The 20,875-nt window shown below is 42.6% G+C and overlaps 1 protein-coding gene across 6 annotated transcripts in view; it reads right to left on the bottom strand.

The window, feature by feature from the left end:
• Positions 1–20,875, bottom strand: part of evi5b (ecotropic viral integration site 5b) — an 86,403-nt gene that overhangs the window by 62,728 nt on the left and 2,800 nt on the right. For 3 of the 6 annotated variants that reach the window (XM_061977426.1, XM_061977429.1, XM_061977431.1), the window contains exons 1-2: positions 20,313–20,494; positions 12,019–12,224 (exon numbers count right to left, since the gene is read on the bottom strand). In XM_061977426.1, the coding sequence (XP_061833410.1) occupies positions 12,019–12,155 (137 nt within the window). In that variant the 5' untranslated portion in view covers positions 12,156–12,224; positions 20,313–20,494. Of the gene's footprint in view, positions 1–5,213; positions 5,542–12,018; positions 12,225–18,824; positions 18,906–20,312; positions 20,495–20,875 lie in introns of those variants that run through there. The other 3 variants (XM_061977427.1, XM_061977428.1, XM_061977430.1) reach the window with 3 other exon arrangements.

Raw genomic sequence — 20,875 nt, 5'->3', positions numbered from 1 at the left:
GATCATTACCTTATAAAATTCGAAGTTCTGACTCATTGTCAACAAACTAATAATAATAATAACTGCTATAGCAGCCGCAACATTAATGCCGCCACAACGATGACTCTTGCTGACCTACTGCCTTCGGTAATGGCACCATTCCCAAATTATGTCGGCTCTATTGATAACCTCACTAACAACTTTGACAATGCCCTGCGCAAAACCATTGATAGTATAGCACCGCTAAAACAAAAAAGGGCCCCTAAAAGGCACACCCCATGGTTTACAGAGGAAACCAGAGCTCATAAATTATCATGTAGAAAGTTGGAACGCAAATGGCGCGCGACCAAGCTTGAGGTTTTCCATCAAGCATGGAGTGATAGTTTAATATCGTATAAACGCATGCTTACCTTAGCTAAAGCTAAATATTACTCAAATCTCATCCGCCTCAACAAAAACGACCCTAAATTTTTATTTAGTACAGTAGCATCGCTAACCCAACAAGGGACTCCTCCCAATAGCTCCACCCACTCGGCAGATGACTTTATGAATTTCTTTAATAAGAAAATTGAACTCATTAGAAAGGAGATTAAAGACAACGCATCCCAGCTACAACTGGGTTCTATGAACACAGATACAACTGTATCTACGACGGATACTGCAATACAAAATAGTCTCTCTCTTTTTGATGAAATAACATTAGAGGAACTATTACAGCGTGTAAGTGGGATAAAACAAACAACATGTTTACTTGACCCACTTCCTGGGAAACTTATCAAGGAGCTTTTTGTATTATTAGGTCCATCAGTGCTAAATATTATAAACTTATCACTTTCCTCTGGCACTGTTCCCCTAGCATTCAAGAAAGCGGTTATTCATCCTCTGCTCAAAAGACCTAACCTTGATCCTGACCTCATGGTAAACTACCGACCGGTGTCCCACCTTCCCTTTATTTCGAAAATCCTCGAAAAAATTGTCGCACAGCAGCTAAATGAACACTTAGTGTCTAACAATCTCTGTGAACCTTTTCAATCCGGTTTCAGGGCAAATCACTCTACGGAGACAGCCCTCGCAAAAATGACTAATGATCTACTGCTAACGATGGATTCTGATGCGTCATCTATGTTGCTGCTTCTTGATCTTAGCGCTGCTTTCGATACCGTCGATCATAATATTTTATTAGAGCGTATCAAAACACGTATTGGTATGTCAGACTTAGCTTTGTCGTGGTTTAACTCTTATCTTACTGACAGGATGCAATGCGTCTCCCATAATAATGTGACCTCGGACTATGTTAAGGTAACGTGCGGAGTTCCTCAGGGTTCGGTTCTTGGCCCTGCACTCTTTAGTATTTACATGCTGCCGCTAGGCGACATCATACGCAAATACGGTGTTAGCTTTCATTGCTATGCTGATGACAGCCAACTCTACATGCCCCTAAAGCTGACCAACACGCCGGATTGTAGTCAGCTGGAGGCGTGTCTTAATGAAATTAAACAATGGATGTCCGCTAACTTCTTGCAACTCAACGCCAAGAAAACGGAAATGCTGATTATCGGTCCTGCTAAACACCGACATTTATTTAATAATACCACCTTAACATTTGACAACCAAACAATTACACAAGGCGAATCAGTAAAGAATCTGGGTATTATCTTCCACCCAACTCTCTTGTTTGAATCACACATTAAGAGTGTTACTAAAACGGCCTTCTTTCATCTCCGTAATATCGCTAAAATTCGTTCTATTTTATCCACTAGCGACGCTGAGATCATTATTCATGCGTTCGTTATGTCTCGTCTCGACTACTGTAACGTATTATTTTCGGGTCTCCCTATGTCTAGCATTAAAAAATTACAGTTGGTACAAAATGCGGCTGCTAGACTTTTGACAAGAACAAGAAAGTTTGATCATATTACGCCTATACTGGCTCACCTGCACTGGCTTCCTGTGCACTTAAGATGTGACTTTAAGGTTTTACTACTTACGTATAAAATACTACACGGTCTAGCTCCGTCCTATCTTGTCGATTGCATTGTACCATATGTCCCGGCAAGAAATGTGCGTTCAAAGAACTCCGGCTTATTAGTGATTCCCAGAGCCCAAAAAAAGTCTGCGGGCTATAGAGCGTTTTCTATTCGGGCTCCAGTACTATGGAATGCCCTCCCGGTAACAATTAGAGATGCTACCTCAGTAGAAGCATTTAAGTCCCATCTTAAAACTCATTTGTATACTCTAGCCTTTAAATAGCCCCCCTGTTAGACCAGTTGATCTGCCGTTTCTTTTCTTTTCTCCTCTGCTCCCCTTTTCCTTGAGGGGAGGGGGGCACAGGTCCGGTGGCCATGGATGAAGTGCTGGCTGTCCAGAGTCGGGACCCGGGGTGGACCGCTCGCCTGTGCATCGGCTGGGAACATCTCTACGCTGCTGACCCGTCTCCGCTCGGGATGGTGTCCTGCTGGCCCCACTATGGACTGGACTCTTACTATTATGTTGGATCCATTTTGGACTGGACTCTCACAATATTATGTCAGACCCACTCGACATCCATTGCTTTCGGTCTCCCCTAGAGGGGGGGGGTTACCCACATATGCGGTCCTCTCCAAGGTTTCTCATAGTCATTCACATCGACGTCCCACTGGGGTGAGTTTTTCCTTGCCCGTATGTGGGCTTTGTACCGAGGATGTCGTTGTGGCTTGTGCAGCCCTTTGAGACACTTGTGATTTAGGGCTATATAAATAAAGATTGATTGATTGATTGATTGATGTTGTGTTTCTCTTGTTTGATAGGCAAAGACCTTTGACCTTTAAAGAAGTGTGCTGTGTGAAGGACTGAGAGCCCCAGATGGGAGATATTTATGTTTATTAATGGACACTTTAAGTTTGCTACTTCCACACCCCGCCCTTCCTAAAAAAGACTTGTACAATAAATGCCCTTTTCGGCTTGCTGCAAATCCAATCCTGTGTCTTGGTGAGAATCAGATACCACAATACATACACTCATGCACATAATCAGGTTTCATCAAACATATATTAACGTTGTTGCCCTAGGGTAAACTGGGTATAACACATGGCACACTGACAAAGCTTAACCTATTGTTACTATAACAATCTACAAGGTTAATGCGGGTTGCTTCTCTTTCTCCCCATCCATTTTTCTGCATTCTTTCGTATCTGAAGTTATCATTACGTATATGTATTGTTGCATTTGAACAACTGAATTGTTGATAATAAAGGTAAAGTATTGGTATTGTTCATTATCAATATTGGTATTTCTATTGTTCCATTTGTAGTGTAATAATGCTCATTGTCATTTCTGGATTATTTTTTATTTTCGCTAACTGCTTATTTGCTATTACTTTTACCATCATATTTGTACATGTCCTATTTGCTGATGTTGCTCTGTTGTTGTTGTTGTTGTTTTTGTCTCTCTGTCTAATCCCCCTCTTGTCCCCACAATTTCCCCCCGTCTTCTTTTTTTTCTCTTTCTATCCCCTCCTGCTCCGGCCCGACTGCACTAAATGATAATATAAATACATTTAATAAAGTCAAATACAAATAAGGCAACAAGAGAAGTATCCTACACTTCTCTTTTGTAAAGTCAATCTGAACAGCTGATATGGGCATCTACATCTACTATATGATTTGCCTGAGAAGCTGGACAGGACAACAAAAATTAAATTAAATAAATAAATAAACGCAATGCGACCTGGATGTGACTAAGTCACTTGGGGAAGGACGTAGTCGCCAGTGGAATTGGATATTTCATTACAACGGCAAAGTCTATTTAAGACCAGCACATTTTCAGTGCATCACTTGTCAATAGTGTACAAATAATAGTCTATATGTAATATATGTGTATATATTTTTGATTCTGAAGAAATAGCGATTGTTGAAAGACAGGAATTGACGCTGTGGCACATTTGCTTACATGTGAGTGTCAAAATAAATCTGATGTCCGTGTCTCCTCTACTAAACAGCCATTACAAGATTACAACTCGGGATGTCCGATAATGGCTTTTTTGCCGATATCCGATATTGTCCAACTCTTAATTACCGATACCAACCGATACCGATATATACAGTCGTGGAATTAACACATTATTATGCCTAATTTGGACAACCAGGTATGGTGAAGGTCCTTTTTAAAAAAAATAATTAAATAAAATAAGATAAATAAATGAAAAACATTTTCTTGAATAAAAAAGAAAGTAAAACAATATAAAAACAGTTACATAGAAACTAGTAATGAATGAAAAGGAGTAAAATGAAGTGTTAAAGGTTAGTACTATTATTGGACCAGCAGCACGCACAATCATGTGTGCTTACGGACTGTATCCCTGCAGACTGTATTGATATATATTGATATATAATGTAGGAACCACAATATTAATAACAGAAAGAAACAACCCTTTTGTGTGAATGAGTGGGGGAGGGAGGTTTTTTGAGTTGGTGCACTAATTGTAAGTGTATCTTGTGTTTTTTATGTTGATTTAATTTAAAAAAAAAAAAAAAAAAGATACCGAGAATTTCCGATATATTTTAAAGCATTTATCAGCCGATATTATCAGACATATCTAATTACAACCCTACTAACTATATTACACTATATACATCCATTCATACATTATATTACTTTACTTTACTTTCACCTAAAAACACTCATTTTAAAGTGTTGCAACTTTTATTTTATTTTGTAGTAGTAGCGACTTCCTCCCAGTCAACTTCCTTTGTTTTCACTTTATCTGAGTGTGCATGCAAGTGACGTGGAGGCCACATAGGGGCCACATAAGGGCCTGTGCGCGTTTACACTGGATAAAAATCACATTGTACTTGCCGTGTAAACAGTCAGCTGTAAAAAAAAGTCTGACTGGGGCCTACGGTGTAAATGTAGTCTTAGAAGCACTTTGGAGCGTGTAGACAGTCAGATGTGTGACACTTGAGGGCAAACAATACATCCGATTTGGTGTGCAGTGGAAACGAGGCCTAATCACATACATCTAGCTTGTATGCTACTGTGTGCTTAGCTGTTGTGTATCTGCTTGCGGCTTGTTGGCCTTCAGTCAAATGGAAGAGTGTGTGTGTTTACATTTAGATGATTAGCATTGCACAAGTCAAGACTTATTGGATAGAATCAGATAGCAATATCTTCCCAGGTGCTCCTGGAACTTGACTGCTTTACTCCATGCAGGCACACAACACTGTGTGCTGTCTCACACTCCCAAAACATCTGCTGACCTTTGACCTGCAGTCCTGATCTTGGAAAATGGCAGAGGTCAAATAGTGGACTCAGGTTACAGCCGCATTTGGAAGGCGAGGGAGCTTCTCACGTAGAAGACCAGCTGGTTTCTCAGCCACAACTGCAGCATCTTGCGATCATCTCAAGTTCTCTGTGTCAACACCAAGTCCACAATGAAGGTCGTACCAGGACCAGTTCTTGATCTTCTCCTCCTGGTGCTTCCAGACGCTCCAAAAACAAGGTCCTCATGTATGTGACTGGCAGGGCAGGTCCTCATGTGTGTGTGTGTGTCTGCCAGTGCAGGTCCTCATGTGTGTGCGTGTGTGTGTGTGTGTGTGTGTGTGTGTGTGTGTCTGCTAGTGCAGGTCCTCATGTGTGTGTGTGTGTGTGTGTGTGTGTGTGTGTGTGTGTGTGTCTGCCAGTGCAGGTCAAAAGGCCTGTTCAACTCTTTGCAACACAAAGAGCCATGATTGGCCGAGCACACAGCCATGTTGTTACAGGACCCAGCTACATGCTGGGGGTCAAAGTTCACACCAACACTTAGCTTGTCTACATGGGAGTCTAGTCAGTGTCGACATGACTTGCTGTATGTGGATTAGTAGTAATAGTGTGTGTGTCGTTGTGTATCTAGTCAGTGTGGACATGACTTGCTGTATATGGATTAGTAGTAATAGTAGTAGTAGTAGTGTGTGTGTCGTTGTGTATCTAGTCAGTGTGGACATGACTTGCTGTATGTGGATTAGTAGTAGTAGTAGTAGTAGTGTGTGTGATGTTGTGTATCTAGTCAGTGTGGACATGACTTGGTGTGTGTGTGGATTAGTAGTAATAGTAGTGTATGTGTGTTATTAGTAGTGTATCAGTATTAGTATTTGTAGTGTATTAGTATTAGTAGTGTATTAGTATTAGTGTAAGTGTATTAGTAGTAGTAGTAGTAGTGTATGTGTGTTATTAGTAGTGTATTAGTATTAGTATATGTATTATATTAGTAGTTTATTAGTATTAGTATTACAGTAGTAGTGTATTAGTATTAGTATTTCTAGTGTGTTAGTATTAGTATTACGGTAGTAGTGTATTAGTATTAGTATTTCTAGTGTATTAGTAGTGTATTAGTATTACTATTGTATTAGTATTAGTAGTGTATTAGTATTAGTAGTGAATTAGTATTAGTAGTGAATGTGTATTAGTATTAGTATTAGTAGTGTATGTGTATTATCAATAGTAGTGTGTTAGTAGTATTATTAGTATTAGTATCAGTGGTGTGTGTGTTTGAGCAGACTTTATGAGCCACTGGACTGGACTTGATTGATTTTGTTCCACTGGGCTTGTCAATTTCAACTTGAAGCTAGGAGGAAATATTTCCTTGATTGCACATCCCGACTGGGAGAAGTTGACTCGGTGAGGTTCTGATTGCACATCCCGACTGGGAGAAGTTAACTCGGTGAGGTTCTGATTGCACATCCCGACTGGGAGAAGTTGACTCGGTGAGGTTCTGATTGCACATCCCGACTGGGAGAAGTTAACTCGGTGAGGTTCTGATTGCACATCCCGACTGGGTGAAGTTGACTCGGTGAGGTTCTGATTGCACATCCCGACTGGGAGAAGTTGACTCGGTGAGGTTCTGATTGCACATCCCGACTGGGAGAAGTTGACTCGGTGAGGTTCTGATTGCACATCCCGACTGGGAGAAGTTGACTCGGTGAGGTTCTGATTGCACATCCCTACTGGGAGAAGTTCACTCGCTTTGACTCGGTGAGGTTCTGACTGCACATCCCGACTGGGAGAAGTTGACTCGGTGAGGTTCTGATTGCACATCCCGACTCGGAGACGTTAACTCGGTGAGGTTCTGATTGCACATCCCGACTGGGAGAAGTTGACTTGGTGAGGTTCTGATTGCACATCCCGACTGGGAGAAGTTGACTCGCTTTGACTCGGTGAGGTTCTGATTGCACATCTCGACTCGGAGAAGTTGACTCGGTGAGGTTCTGATTGCACATCCCGACTGGGAGAAGTTAACTCGGTGAGGTTCTGATTGCACATCCCGACTGGGAGAAGTTAACTCGGTGAGGTTCTGATTGCACATCCCGACTGGGAGAAGTTAACTCGGTGAGGTTCTGATTGCACATCCCGACTGGGTGAAGTTGACTCGGTGAGGTTCTGATTGCACATCCCGACTGGGTGAAGTTGACTCGGTGAGGTTCTGATTGCACATCCCGACTGGGAGAAGTTGACTCGGTGAGGTTCTGATTGCACATCCCGACTGGGAGAAGTTGACTCGGTGAGGTTCTGATTGCACATCCCTACTGGGAGAAGTTCACTCGCTTTGACTCGGTGAGGTTCTGACTGCACATCCCGACTGGGAGAAGTTGACTCGGTGAGGTTCTGATTGCACATCCCGACTCGGAGACGTTAACTCGGTGAGGTTCTGATTGCACATCCCGACTGGGAGAAGTTGACTTGGTGAGGTTCTGATTGCACATCCCGACTGGGAGAAGTTGACTCGCTTTGACTCGGTGAGGTTCTGATTGCACATCTCGACTCGGAGAAGTTGACTCGGTGAGGTTCTGATTGCACATCCCGACTGGGAGAAGTTAACTCGTTGAGGTTCTGATTGCACATCCCGACTGGGAGAAGTTGACTCGGTGAGGTTCTGATTGCACATCCCGACTCGGAGACGTTAACTCGGTGAGGTTCTGATTGCACATCCCGACTGGGAGAAGTTGACTTGGTGAGGTTCTGATTGCACATCCCGACTGAGAGAAGTTGACTCGCTTTGACTCGGTGAGGTTCTGATTGCACATCTCGACTCGGAGAAGTTGACTCGGTGAGGTTCTGATTGCACATCCCGACTGGGAGAAGTTAACTCTGTGAGGTTCTGATTGCACATCCCGACTGGGAGAAGTTGACTCGGTGAGGTTCTGATTGCACATCCCTACTGGGAGAAGTTCACTCGCTTTGACTCGGTGAGGTTCTGACTGCACATCCCGACTGGGAGAAGTTGACTCGGTGAGGTTCTGATTGCACATCCCGACTCGGAGACGTTAACTCGGTGAGGTTCTGATTGCACATCCCGACTGGGAGAAGTTGACTTGGTGAGGTTCTGATTGCACATCCCGACTGGGAGAAGTTGACTCGCTTTGACTCGGTGAGGTTCTGATTGCACATCTCGACTCGGAGAAGTTGACTCTGTGAGGTTCTGATTGCACATCCCGACTGGGAGAAGTTAACTCGGTGAGGTTCTGATTGCACATCTCGACTCGGAGAAGTTGACTCGGTGAGGTTCTGATTGCACATTCCAACTGGGAGAAGTTAACTCGGTGAGGTTCTGATTGCACATCCCGACTGGGAGAAGTTGACTCGGTGAGGTTCTGATTGCACATCCCGACTGGGAGAAGTTGACTTGGTGAGGTTCTGATTGCACATCCCGACTGGGAGAAGTTGACTCGCTTTGACTCGGTGAGGTTCTGTTTGCACATCTCGACTCGGAGAAGTTGACTCTGTGAGGTTCTGATTGCATATCCCGACTGGGAGAAGTTAACTCGGTGAGGTTCTGATTGCACATCCCGACTGGGAGAAGTTAACTCGGTGAGGTTCTGATTGCACATCCCGACTGGGAGAAGTTGACTCGGTGAGGTTCTGATTGCACATCCCGACTGGGAGAAGTTGACTTGGTGAGGTTCTGATTGCACATCCCGACTGGGAGAAGTTGACTCGCTTTGACTCGGTGAGGTTCTGTTTGCACATCTTGACTCGGAGAAGTTGACTCTGTGAGGTTCTGATTGCATATCCCGACTGGGAGAAGTTAACTCGGTGAGGTTCTGATTGCACATCCCGACTGGGAGAAGTTGACTCGGTGAGGTTCTGATTGCGCATCCCGACTGGGAGAAGTTGACTCGGTGAGGTTCTGATTGCACATTCCGACTGGGAGAAGTTCACTCGCTTTGACTCGGTGAGGTTCTGACTGCACATCCCGACTGGGAGAAGTTGACTCGCTTAGACTCGGTGAGGTTCTGATTGCACATCCCGACTCGGAGAAGTTAACTCGGTGAGGTTCTGATTGCACATCCCGACTGGGAGAAGTTGACTTGGTGAGGTTCTGACTGCACATCCCGACTGGGAGAAGTTGACTCGCTTAGACTCGGTGAGGTTCTGACTGCACATCCCGACTGGGAGAAGTTGACTCGCTTAGACTCGGTGAGGTTCTGACTGCACATCCCGACTGGGAGAAGTTGACTCGCTTAGACTCGGTGAGGTTCTGATTGCACATCCCGACTAGGAGAAGTTAACTTGGTGAGGTTCTGATTGCACATCCCGACTGGGAGAAGTTAACTCGGTGAGGTTCTGATTGCACATCCCGACTGGGAGAAGTTGACTCGGTGAGGTTCTGATTGCGCATCCCGACTGGGAGAAGTTGACTCGGTGAGGTTCTGATTGCGCATCCCGACTGGGAGAAGTTGACTCGGTGAGGTTCTGATTGCGCATCCCGACTGGGAGAAGTTGACTCGGTGAGGTTCTGATTGCGCATCCCGACTGGGAGAAGTTGACTCGCTGAGGTTCTGATTGCACATCCCGACTGGGAGAAGTTGACTCGGTGAGGTTCTGATTGCACATTCCGACTGGGAGAAGTTCACTCGCTTTGACTCGGTGAGGTTCTGACTGCACATCCCGACTGGGAGAAGTTGACTCGCTTAGACTCGGTGAGGTTCTGATTGCACATCCCGACTCGGAGAAGTTAACTCGGTGAGGTTCTGATTGCACATCCCGACTGGGAGAAGTTGACTTGGTGAGGTTCTGACTGCACATCCCGACTGGGAGAAGTTGACTCGCTTAGACTCGGTGAGGTTCTGACTGCACATCCCGACTGGGAGAAGTTGACTCGCTTAGACTCGGTGAGGTTCTGACTGCACATCCCGACTGGGAGAAGTTGACTCGCTTAGACTCGGTGAGGTTCTGATTGCACATCCCGACTAGGAGAAGTTAACTTGGTGAGGTTCTGATTGCACATCCCGACTGGGAGAAGTTGACTCGGTGAGGTTCTGATTGCACATCCCGACTAGGAGAAGTTAACTCGGTGAGGTTCTGATTGCACATCCCGACTAGGAAAAGTTAATTCGGTGAGGTTCCGACGGCACAAACAAACCCTCAGCGAGTGTTTATTCAACTGAGAAACTCACTTATGTTGCTGTTTTTTCATCAAATACAATCTTTACATTTTATATATTTTTCTCTTGCTCCTTATTTTCCATAGGTCATAAAAATAGCAATAATAGCAACCTATTTATAAAACTTACGTAAATTCTGGACTATATGCCGCTACTTTTTTACTACGCTTTGAACACCGCGGATTAGAAAATGGTGCACCTAATTTATGGATTTTTCTTAGCGGACGGCCATAGTTGAAAATAGTTTTAAAAAAAACAAAAAACAAGCAAAGACACTGAATAGGTGTGTTATTGTTTGTGCTATGGCGCCATCTTATGGGCGAGTTTGCTGCAGTGCCCTTCCATTTAGATGTGAGTTTTAACCCGGAAGTACAAGTGCTGTTTCGTCTTCCAGCCATCTGTAGCGTTCTACTCGTATGGATTCTTCATTCATTAGTTCAAGCAACGTTTGTAAGTTTTACAATATAACTAAAACAATTCTTAATTACGGCAACACTGTGGCACACAATACGAAGGTCCTGAGTAGTCCTGACTTCAATCCCGGGCTCGGGATCTTCCTGTGTGGAGTTTGCATGTTCTCCCCGTGACTACGTGGGTTCCCTCCGTGTACTCCGGCTTCCTCCCACCTCCAAAGACATGCACCTGGGGATAGGCCCCTCCCACCTCCAAAGACATGCACCTGGGGATAAGCCCCTCCCACCTCCAAAGACATGCACCTGGGGATAGGCCCCTCCCACCTCCAAAGACATGCACCTGGGGATAGGTTTATTGGCAACACTAAATGGTCCCTAGTGTGTAAATGTTGTCTATCTGTGTTGGCCCTGTGATGAGTGGCGACTTGTCCAGGGTGTACCCCGCCTTCTGCCCGAATGCAGCTGAGATAGGCTCCAGCACCCCCCGCGACCCCGAAAGGGACAAGCGGTAGAAAATGGATGGATGAATTCTTAATTACTAAACAGTCCCATGTGTGATGTCTGTAGGAGTGTTTCCATGCATATTTGTACGTGCTACCGTAATGTAATCAAGCTAGCGTCGTTAGCATAAGCTAACAAGTGTCTGTTTTAGTATTGTTAAATTACAACGGCGTTCTTTTTGTATTGTTTCAGTTTCACAAATTCCTCAGTAAATTCACCTAAACGTCAGCATGGAGTTATTGAGCTTGTGCAGCTAGTGGGTCCGTGACCATGACTTCTGTTTTATTTGATCAGCCGTTTTACTGCGGTGTTACAGGCATCATATGTAAATAAACGTTTAGTAAATCTTACTGTGTAATTAACTCAATTCACAACGTATATATCTGTGGCTTATAGTCTGGTGCAGGTAATACTGTATATGGAAATGATATTCATTTATAAATGTAGTGGGTGTGACTGTAGTCCACATAATAGGCTAATCATCAATAATATTGACAATTTGAAGTATCAGCATCGGTATGGCCGATACTGCCCTTGCAACTACTTGCTATTAGATGGATACCCAAATAGGTAGTGTAGCTGAAAATGAATGTAAAGTATGAAAGAACAGAAGAATGAGTGCTTAGTAACAGGAGTGCAGATAGTATCTGATTACTTTCAGTAAATCAACTTAACAACAGTTTTGAGACTGAATGATGTTGCAGCTAAAAGAGTACTAATCATTCATCTACCTGTTCTGCTGCTCCAGCTTGGCGAGCAGCTGCTCGTCATCCGGGCTGAGCAGGGACGGCGAGGATGACGAGAGGGCCGGCGAGGACAGAGACGTGGAGGTCGGCAAGGTCGTGGGCGTGGCCACCTGGCTAGCCATCTGAGACACCGAGTTCTTCACCCATGAGAGAGTTGAACTCAGCTTACCTGCAACCTTGTCTGTCGCCACCTGCGGGGCCAGAGAACATGAAGAGCAGTCAGCGTTTCCATCGCAAAGTATCTACTTCCCCACGTCACCTGTGAACCTTGGCAGCGGCCAAATGCTAATGGACTGGCAGACAGGGTCAAAGTGCACATTTTTTCCCTTCAAGTGGGCCCCGCCCACAAGCAGGCATTCCTTCTCCTGAGGCTTCCCCATAAATCCCAGGGGCTTTGTGTGCTCCCAGAGGACTTGGGACGTGGCGTGCATGCTTGATGAGCGACTTGGGACAATGACTCGACTTGACAATGACTTGGGACAATGACTTGGGACAATGACTTGACTTGACTTGACTATGACTTGACTTGACAATGACTTGGGACAATGACTTGACTTGACTTGACTATGACTTGACTATGACTTGACTTGACTTGACAATGACTTGACTTGATTTGACTATGACTTGCCTTGACAATGACTTGGGACAATGACTTGACTATGACTTGACTTGACTTGACAATGACTTGGGACGATGACTTGGGACAATGACTTGACTTGACTATGACTTGACAATGACTTGGGACAATGACTTGACTTGACAATGACTTGACTTGACTTGACTATGACTTGCCTTGACAATGACTTGGGACAATGACTTGACTTGACTATGACTTGACTATGACTTGACTTGACTTGACAATGACTTGGGACGATGACTTGACAATGACTTGACTTGACAATGACTTGACAATGACTTGGGACAATGACTTGACTTGACAATGACTTGGCTTGACAATGACTTGGGACAATGACTTGACTTGACAATGACTTGGCTTGACAACGACTTGGGACAATGACTTGACTTGACTATGACTTGACAATGACTTGGGACAATGACTTGACTTGACTATGACTTGACAATGACTTGGGACAATGACTTGACTTGACTATGACTTGACAATGACTTGGGACAATGACTTGACTTGACAATGACTTGACAATGACTTGACAATGACTTGGGATAATGACTTGACTTGACAATGACTTGGCTTGACAACGACTTGGGACAATGACTTGGGACAATGACTTGACTTGACTATGACTTGACTTGACTATGACTTGGGACAATGACTTGACATGACAAAGACTTGGGACAATGACTTGACTTGACAATGACTTGGCTTGACAACGACTTGGCTTGACAACGACTTGACTTGACAATGACTTGACTTGACTTGACAATGACTTGACTTGACAATGACTTGGGACAATGACTTGACTTGACAATGACTTGGCTTGACAACGACTTGACTTGACAATGACTTGGCTTGACAACAACTTGGCTTGACAACGACTTGGGACAATGACTTGACTTGACAATGACTTGACTTGACAATGACTTGACAATGACTTGGGACAATGACTTGACTTGACAATGACTTGGCTTGACAATGACTTGGGACAATGACTTGACTTGACAATGACTTGGCTTGACAACGACTTGGGACAATGACTTATCTTGACTTGACAATGATTTGGGACAATGACTTGACTTGACAATGACTTGGGACAATGACTTGACTTGGGACAATGACTTGACTTGGGACAATGACTTGACAATGACTTGATTTGACAATGACTTGATTTGACAATGACTTGACTTGACAATGAAATGGGACAATAACTTGACTTGACAATGACTTGATTTGACAATGACTTGACTTGACAATGACTTGACTTGACAATGACTTGGGACAATGACTTGACTTGACAATGACTTGACTTGATAATGACTTGATTTGACAATGACTTGACTTGACAACGACTTGGGACAATGACTTGACTTGACAATGACTTGGGACAATGACTTGACTTGACAATGACTTGGGACAATGACTTGACTTGACAATGACTTGGGACGATGACTTGGGACAACGACTTGGGACAACGACTTGGGACAATGACTTGACTTGACAATGACTTGACAATGACTTGACAATGACTTGGGACGATGACTTGGGACAACGACTTGGGACAACGACTTGGGACAACGACTTGACTTGGGACGATGACTTGGGACAATGACTCGGGACGCAGCGTGCATGCTTGATGAGCCAGAAAGGTTTGCTTCAAATGTTTAGCAGAGGTTACTGAAAGCCTTTGGCCTGGCTGCATATTAGTAACAAGGACTGTGTGCTACCATCCATCCATGTGGCCAGCAGGGTAGTCCATAATCACAAGAACTGTGTGCTACCTTCCATCCATGTGGCCAGCAGGGTAGTCCATAATCACAAGAACTGTGTGCTACCTTCCATCCATGTGGCCAGCAGGGTAGTCCATAATCACAAGAACTGTGTGCTACCTTCCATCCATATGGCCAGCAGGGTAGTCCATAATCACAAGAACAGTGTGCTACCTTCCATCCATGTGGCCAGCAGGGTAGTCCATAATCACAAGAACTGTGTGCTACCTTCCATCCATGTGGCCAGCAGGGTAGTCCATAATCACAAGAACTGTGTGCTACCTTCCATCCATGTGGCCAGCAGGGTAGTCCATAATCAGAAGAACTGTGTGCTACCTTCCATCCATGTGGCCAGCAGGGTAGTCCATAATCACAAGAACTGTGTGCTACCTTCCATCCATGTGGCCAGCAGGGTAGTCCATAATCACAAGAACTGTGTGCTACCTTCCATCCATGTGGCCAGCAGGGTAGTCCATAATCACAAGGTTGCATCTTCTGTGTTTCCCTCAGTCCTGCCCAAAAGTCATGTCCCAGTAGTTTTGGGCCAAATGTTCTACACAATATTCAAGATGGGTACTGAATCGGGTACTTTTTTTGGTACCGACTCAATCCCTGGTCACTGATTCACATACAATCCAAGGTGCCATGTTACGGTGCCTCACTTTGGCACCTGCTGATCACTCCAGCAACACTGAGAGCGGACGCAGCCAAACTACCTCTGGGTAATGTTGCAATGCCAACAAGGAAATTGACTCAAACAACGCTCCAACGTAAGCAAAGTAAGGCTCCACTTTTACCAAAATGTGCAAGCTTGATGCTAATATACATTGGCTTTGCTATTGACATGCTATTGATTAGCATTTGTGATTTTCAACACATCTAAAGTTGTTAATGAAAGATGCATGTTACAACTAAAAAGCGTAATAAGTGCGATACTTACAGTTTTAACACTTTTGGGGGCGCAACAAAGGCCAAGACAGCAAAGACTGAAGTGACTAGCCAACACATCATCAACTATACACTACTGCAGTCTAATGTCTGGGACTTGCAACTATACACTACTGCCGTCTAATGTCTGGGACTTGCAACTATACACTACTGCCGTCTAATGTCTGGGACTTGCAACTATACACTACTGCAGTCTAATGTCTGGGACTTGCAACTATACACTACTGCCGTCTAATGTCTGGGACTTGCAACTATACACTACTGCCGTCTAATGTCTGGGACTTGCAACTATACACTACTGCCGTCTAATGTCTGGGACTTGCAACTATACACTACTGCCGTCTAATGTCTGGGACTTGCAACTATACACTACTGCCGTCTAATGTCTGGGACTTGCAACTATACACTACTGCCGTCTAATGTCTGGGACTTGCAACTATACACTACTGCCGTCTAATGTCTGGGACTTGCAACCATACACTACTGCCGTCTAATGTCTGGGACTTGCAACTATACACTACTGCCGTCTAATGTCTGGGACTTGCAACTATACACTACTGCCGTCTAATGTCTGGGACTTGCAACTATACACTACTGCCGTCTAATGTCTGGGACTAGCAACCATACACTACTGCCGTCTAATGTCTGGGACTTGCAACTATACACTACTGCCGTCTAATGTCTGGGACTTGCAACCATACACTACTGCCGTCTAATGTCTGGGACTTGCAACTATACACTACTGCCGTCTAATATCTGGGACTTGCAACTATACACTACTGCCGTCTAATGTCTGGGACTTGCAACTATACACTACTGCCGTCTAATGTCTGGGACTTGCAACTATACACTACTGCCGTCTAATGTCTGGGACTTGCAACCATACACTACTGCCGTCTAATGTCTGGGACTTGCAACTATACACTACTGCCGTCTAATGTCTGGGACTTGCAACTATACACTACTGCCGTCTAATGTCTGGGACTTGCAACTATACACTACTGCCGTCTAATGTCTGGGACTTGCAACTATACACTACTGCCGTCTAATGTCTGGGACTAGCAACCATACACTACTGCCGTCTAATGTCTGGGACTTGCAACCATACACTACTGCCGTCTAATGTCTGGGACTTGCAACTATACACTACTGCCGTCTAATGTCTGGGACTTGCAACTATACACTACTGCCGTCTAATGTCTGGGACTTGCAACTATACACTACTGCCGTCTAATGTCTGGGACTTGCAACTATACACTACTGCCGTCTAATGTCTGGGACTTGCAACTATACACTACTGCCGTCTAATGTCTGGGACTTGCAACTATACACTACTGCCGTCTAATGTCTGGGACTTGCAACTATACACTACTGCCGTCTAATGTCTGGGACTTGCAACTGAAATTGAGGCACAGAAGTGCGATAATAAAACAAGATATATAATCAGCTCATTTTTTCAATGTTGAAAAAAGATCTATTTTATTAAGAAAAACAATGATTTTGACTTACACCTACTGAATTCTATTAAGTAGGTCCCGGGACTCAGACAGGATTGAAGGGTACCGGTAACCTGCATTTTCTACAAAGTTGGAAAATGTTACATTTCTACAACACTTAAAGGGGAAATGTTATTGACAATCCCTATGTGAGACAAGAACACATACACTATATTGCCAAAAGTATGGTGGCCAGCCGTCCAAATGATGAGAATCACTAATCACTTGGCCCGGCCACAGGTGTATCAAATCAAGCACTTAGACATGGAGACTGTTTCTACAAACATTTGTGAAAGAATGGGCCGCACTCAGTGATTTCCAGCATGGAACTGTCACAAGATGCTACCTGTGCAACAAATCTAGTCCTGAAATCATCAGCTTTATCATAAGAAAAGTGAAGAGTTTGGGAACAACAGCAACTCAGCCACCAAGAGGTAGGCTACATAAACTGACAGAGAGGGGTCAAACTTTATGTGACCTTCCAATTAGCCCACGTACAGTACGCAGAGAGCTTCATGGAATGGGTTTCCATGGCCGAGCAGTTGCATCTAAGCCATATATCACAAGTCCAATGCAAAGCGTGGGATGCAGTAGTGTAAAGGACATCACCACTGGACTCTAGAGCAGTGGACACGCCTTCTCTAGACTGATGATCTAATTGCTACATTTTTATTTACACAAATATTTGACTGAAGACGGAAGGTTTAAGTTGGTACTTTATCTAACTCCAATGTTGGAGTTGATTTATTTGCATGCAATGATTTGCAACATTTTTGTTTACACTAGTATTTTATTCAACACAGACCTTTTGCCTCCCACAGGAAACTCCATATTGAATAACTTTATTTGATTAGTATTGATCAACTTATGAGCAGAAGTATCACAGTAAATATGCCAAAACGATCTACAATACTTACATTTTCTGTTTAGTTGTTTTTATTTTGTAAAATCCAATATAGATCTCTTGTAAAAAGAAGCAACTATACAAAACATTATAATTGTGCTACACGTTATATACACACATACACACGCACACACATATATATATATATATATATATATATATATGTGTGTGTATATATATATATATATATATATATATATATATATACACACACACACATATATATATATATATATATATATATATATATGTGTGTGTATAAATATATATATAATGTGTGGGTACATACAGTATATAATGTGTGTGTACACAGGTATATATAAAGTGTGTGTGTGTATATATATATATATATATATATATATATATATATATATATATATACACACATTTATACATATATATATTGTCTGCATATATATATAAATATATATTTATACATACATATAATGCATGTAAAAAATATATATACATCCATCCATCCATTTTCTACCGCTTATTCCCTTTGGGGTCGCGGGGGCGCTGGAGCCTATCTCAGTTACAATCGGGCGGAAGGCGGCGTACACCCTGGACAAGTCGCCACCTCATCGCAGTATATATACATATATATATATATATATATATATATATATATATATATATATATATATATATACACAGTATATATATATTTATATATATATATATATATATATATATATATACAGTATATATATATATATCTTTCTCACTACAAGCTTACATTATCACTGTCATGTTCCTCATCTTTCTCACTACATGTTTATATTATCACTGTCATGTTCCTCATCTTTCTCACTACAAGCTTACATTATCACTGTCATGTTCCTCATCTTTCTCACTACAAGCTTACATTATCACTGTCATGTTCTTCATCTTTCTCACTACAAGCTTACATTATCATTGTCATGTTCCTCATCTTTCTCACTACACGCTTACATTATCACTGTCATGTTCCTCATCTTTCTCACTACAAGCTTACATTATCACTGTCATGTTCCTCATCTTTCTCACTACAAGCTTACATTATCACTGTCATGTTCCTCATCTTTCTCATGAGCAGGCACCGCAAAGCTCCTTGCAGGGCTGCCTGCTGAGTGTTGTGGCTGAAATGAGATGAGATGAAATGAGATCCTCGTGCAGCAACAACAGCACAACAGAAATGTTCACTTCAACAACACACGACCGGAAGTAGTTTCCTGAATAAATGCTTCTAACTATATGGAACATCACACACCAGAGATGCTGACGCGACGTGCTAACTGATTTGTCATCTTTACTCCCAAATGCTAACCAATATTTCATCTTTACTCCCAAATGCTAACTGATATTTCATCTTTATTCTCAAGTGCTAACTTATTTGTCATCTTTACTCCCAAATGCTAACTTATTTGTCATCTTTACTCCCAAATGCTAACTTATTTGTCATCTTTACTCCCAAATGCTAACTTATTTGTCATCTTTACTCCCAAATGCTAACTTATTTGTCATCTTTACTCCCAAATGCTAACATATTTGTCATCTTTACTCCCAAATGTTAACTTATTTGTCATCTTTACTCCCAAATGCTAACTTATTTGTCATCTTTACTCCCAAATGCTAACTTATTTGTCATCTTTACTCCCAAATGCTAACGTATTTGTCATCTTTACTCCCAAATGTTAACTTATTTGTCATCTTTACTCCCAAATGCTAATGTATTTGTCATCTTTACTCCCAAATGTTAACTTATTTGTCATCTTTACTCCCAAATGCTAACTTATTTGTCATCTTTACTCCCAAATGCTAACTTATTTGTCATCTTTACTCCCAAATGCTAACGTATATGCCATCTTTACTCCCAAATGCTAACTTATTTGTCATCTTTACTCCCAAATGCTAAAGTATTTGTCATCTTTACTCCCAAATGCTAACTTATATGTCATCTTTACTCCCAAATGCTAACTTATTTGTCATCTTTACTCCCAAATGCTAACTTATTTGTCATCTTTACTCCCAAATGCTAACTTATTTGTCATCTTTACTCCCAAATATTAACTTAAATGTCATCTTTACCCCAAAATGCTACCTTATATGTCATCTTTACTCCCAAATGCTAACTTATATGTCATCTTTACTCCCAAATGCTAACTTATTTGTCATCTTTACTCCCAAATGCTAACTTATTTGTCATCTTTACTCCCAAATGCTAACTTATTTGTCATCTTTACTCCCAAATATTAACTTAAATGTCATCTTTACCCCAAAATGCTACCTTATATGTCATCTTTACTCCCAAATGCTAACTTATTTGTCATCTTTACTCCCAAATGCTAACTTATTTGTCATCTTTACTCCAAATGCTAACTTATTTGTCATCTTTACTCCCAAATAATAACTTAAATGGCATCTTTACCCCAAAATGCTAACTTATTTGTCATCTTTACTCCCAAATGAGTCTTGAAGAAGTTTGGAGGTGTAGGTCTTGCCAGGAATTAGACGGACCCCAGTGGGAAGAGACGGTCAACATTTACCTTGAAGAGATTTTAAGAAGCCGCGCCAAACTTCCTTGCCTGACTGCCGCTTCCCATGCGTCAGTCTGTCGCCTGCATTCTTGCGTGGGAGACGATTTTCTGACACTTTTATCGGCGTTAGTGTCTGGAGCGAAGCCGCCTGGGTGTCTTGTTGCGCGGGCTGGCTGCCATGGCGCCGTCTAATACGTGGACACCAATGTCTCAGGCAGGGGCCTACCGGGTGTTTACATGGCACTGCGCATGCGCCACTTGGCCTGCCACCGCCACACTGCCGCCACCGCGCGGCCAGGAGGAGTAACTACACTGCACCACTTGACACTAGCTTTTAAAATGATATACCGGTATATATTTAAATGATATATATACATTTACACATCAAATTGTTGCCTTTTAAATGATATATATACATTTAAATGATATATATATATATATATATATATATATATATATATATATATATATATATATATATACATTTAGACATCAAAATGTTAGCTAATTGTTGCCTCAGAGTCAATTCTTTTTTCTTACTTGATGCATCCAAACTGTTAGCCTACAAGTTT

The sequence above is a fragment of the Nerophis lumbriciformis genome, linkage group LG18 (assembly GCF_033978685.3).
Source record: "Nerophis lumbriciformis linkage group LG18, RoL_Nlum_v2.1, whole genome shotgun sequence".
Lineage (NCBI taxonomy): Eukaryota > Metazoa > Chordata > Actinopteri > Syngnathiformes > Syngnathidae > Nerophis > Nerophis lumbriciformis.
Note: the sequence above shows the minus strand (reverse complement) of the source record. Positions and strands in the feature narration are given on the sequence as shown.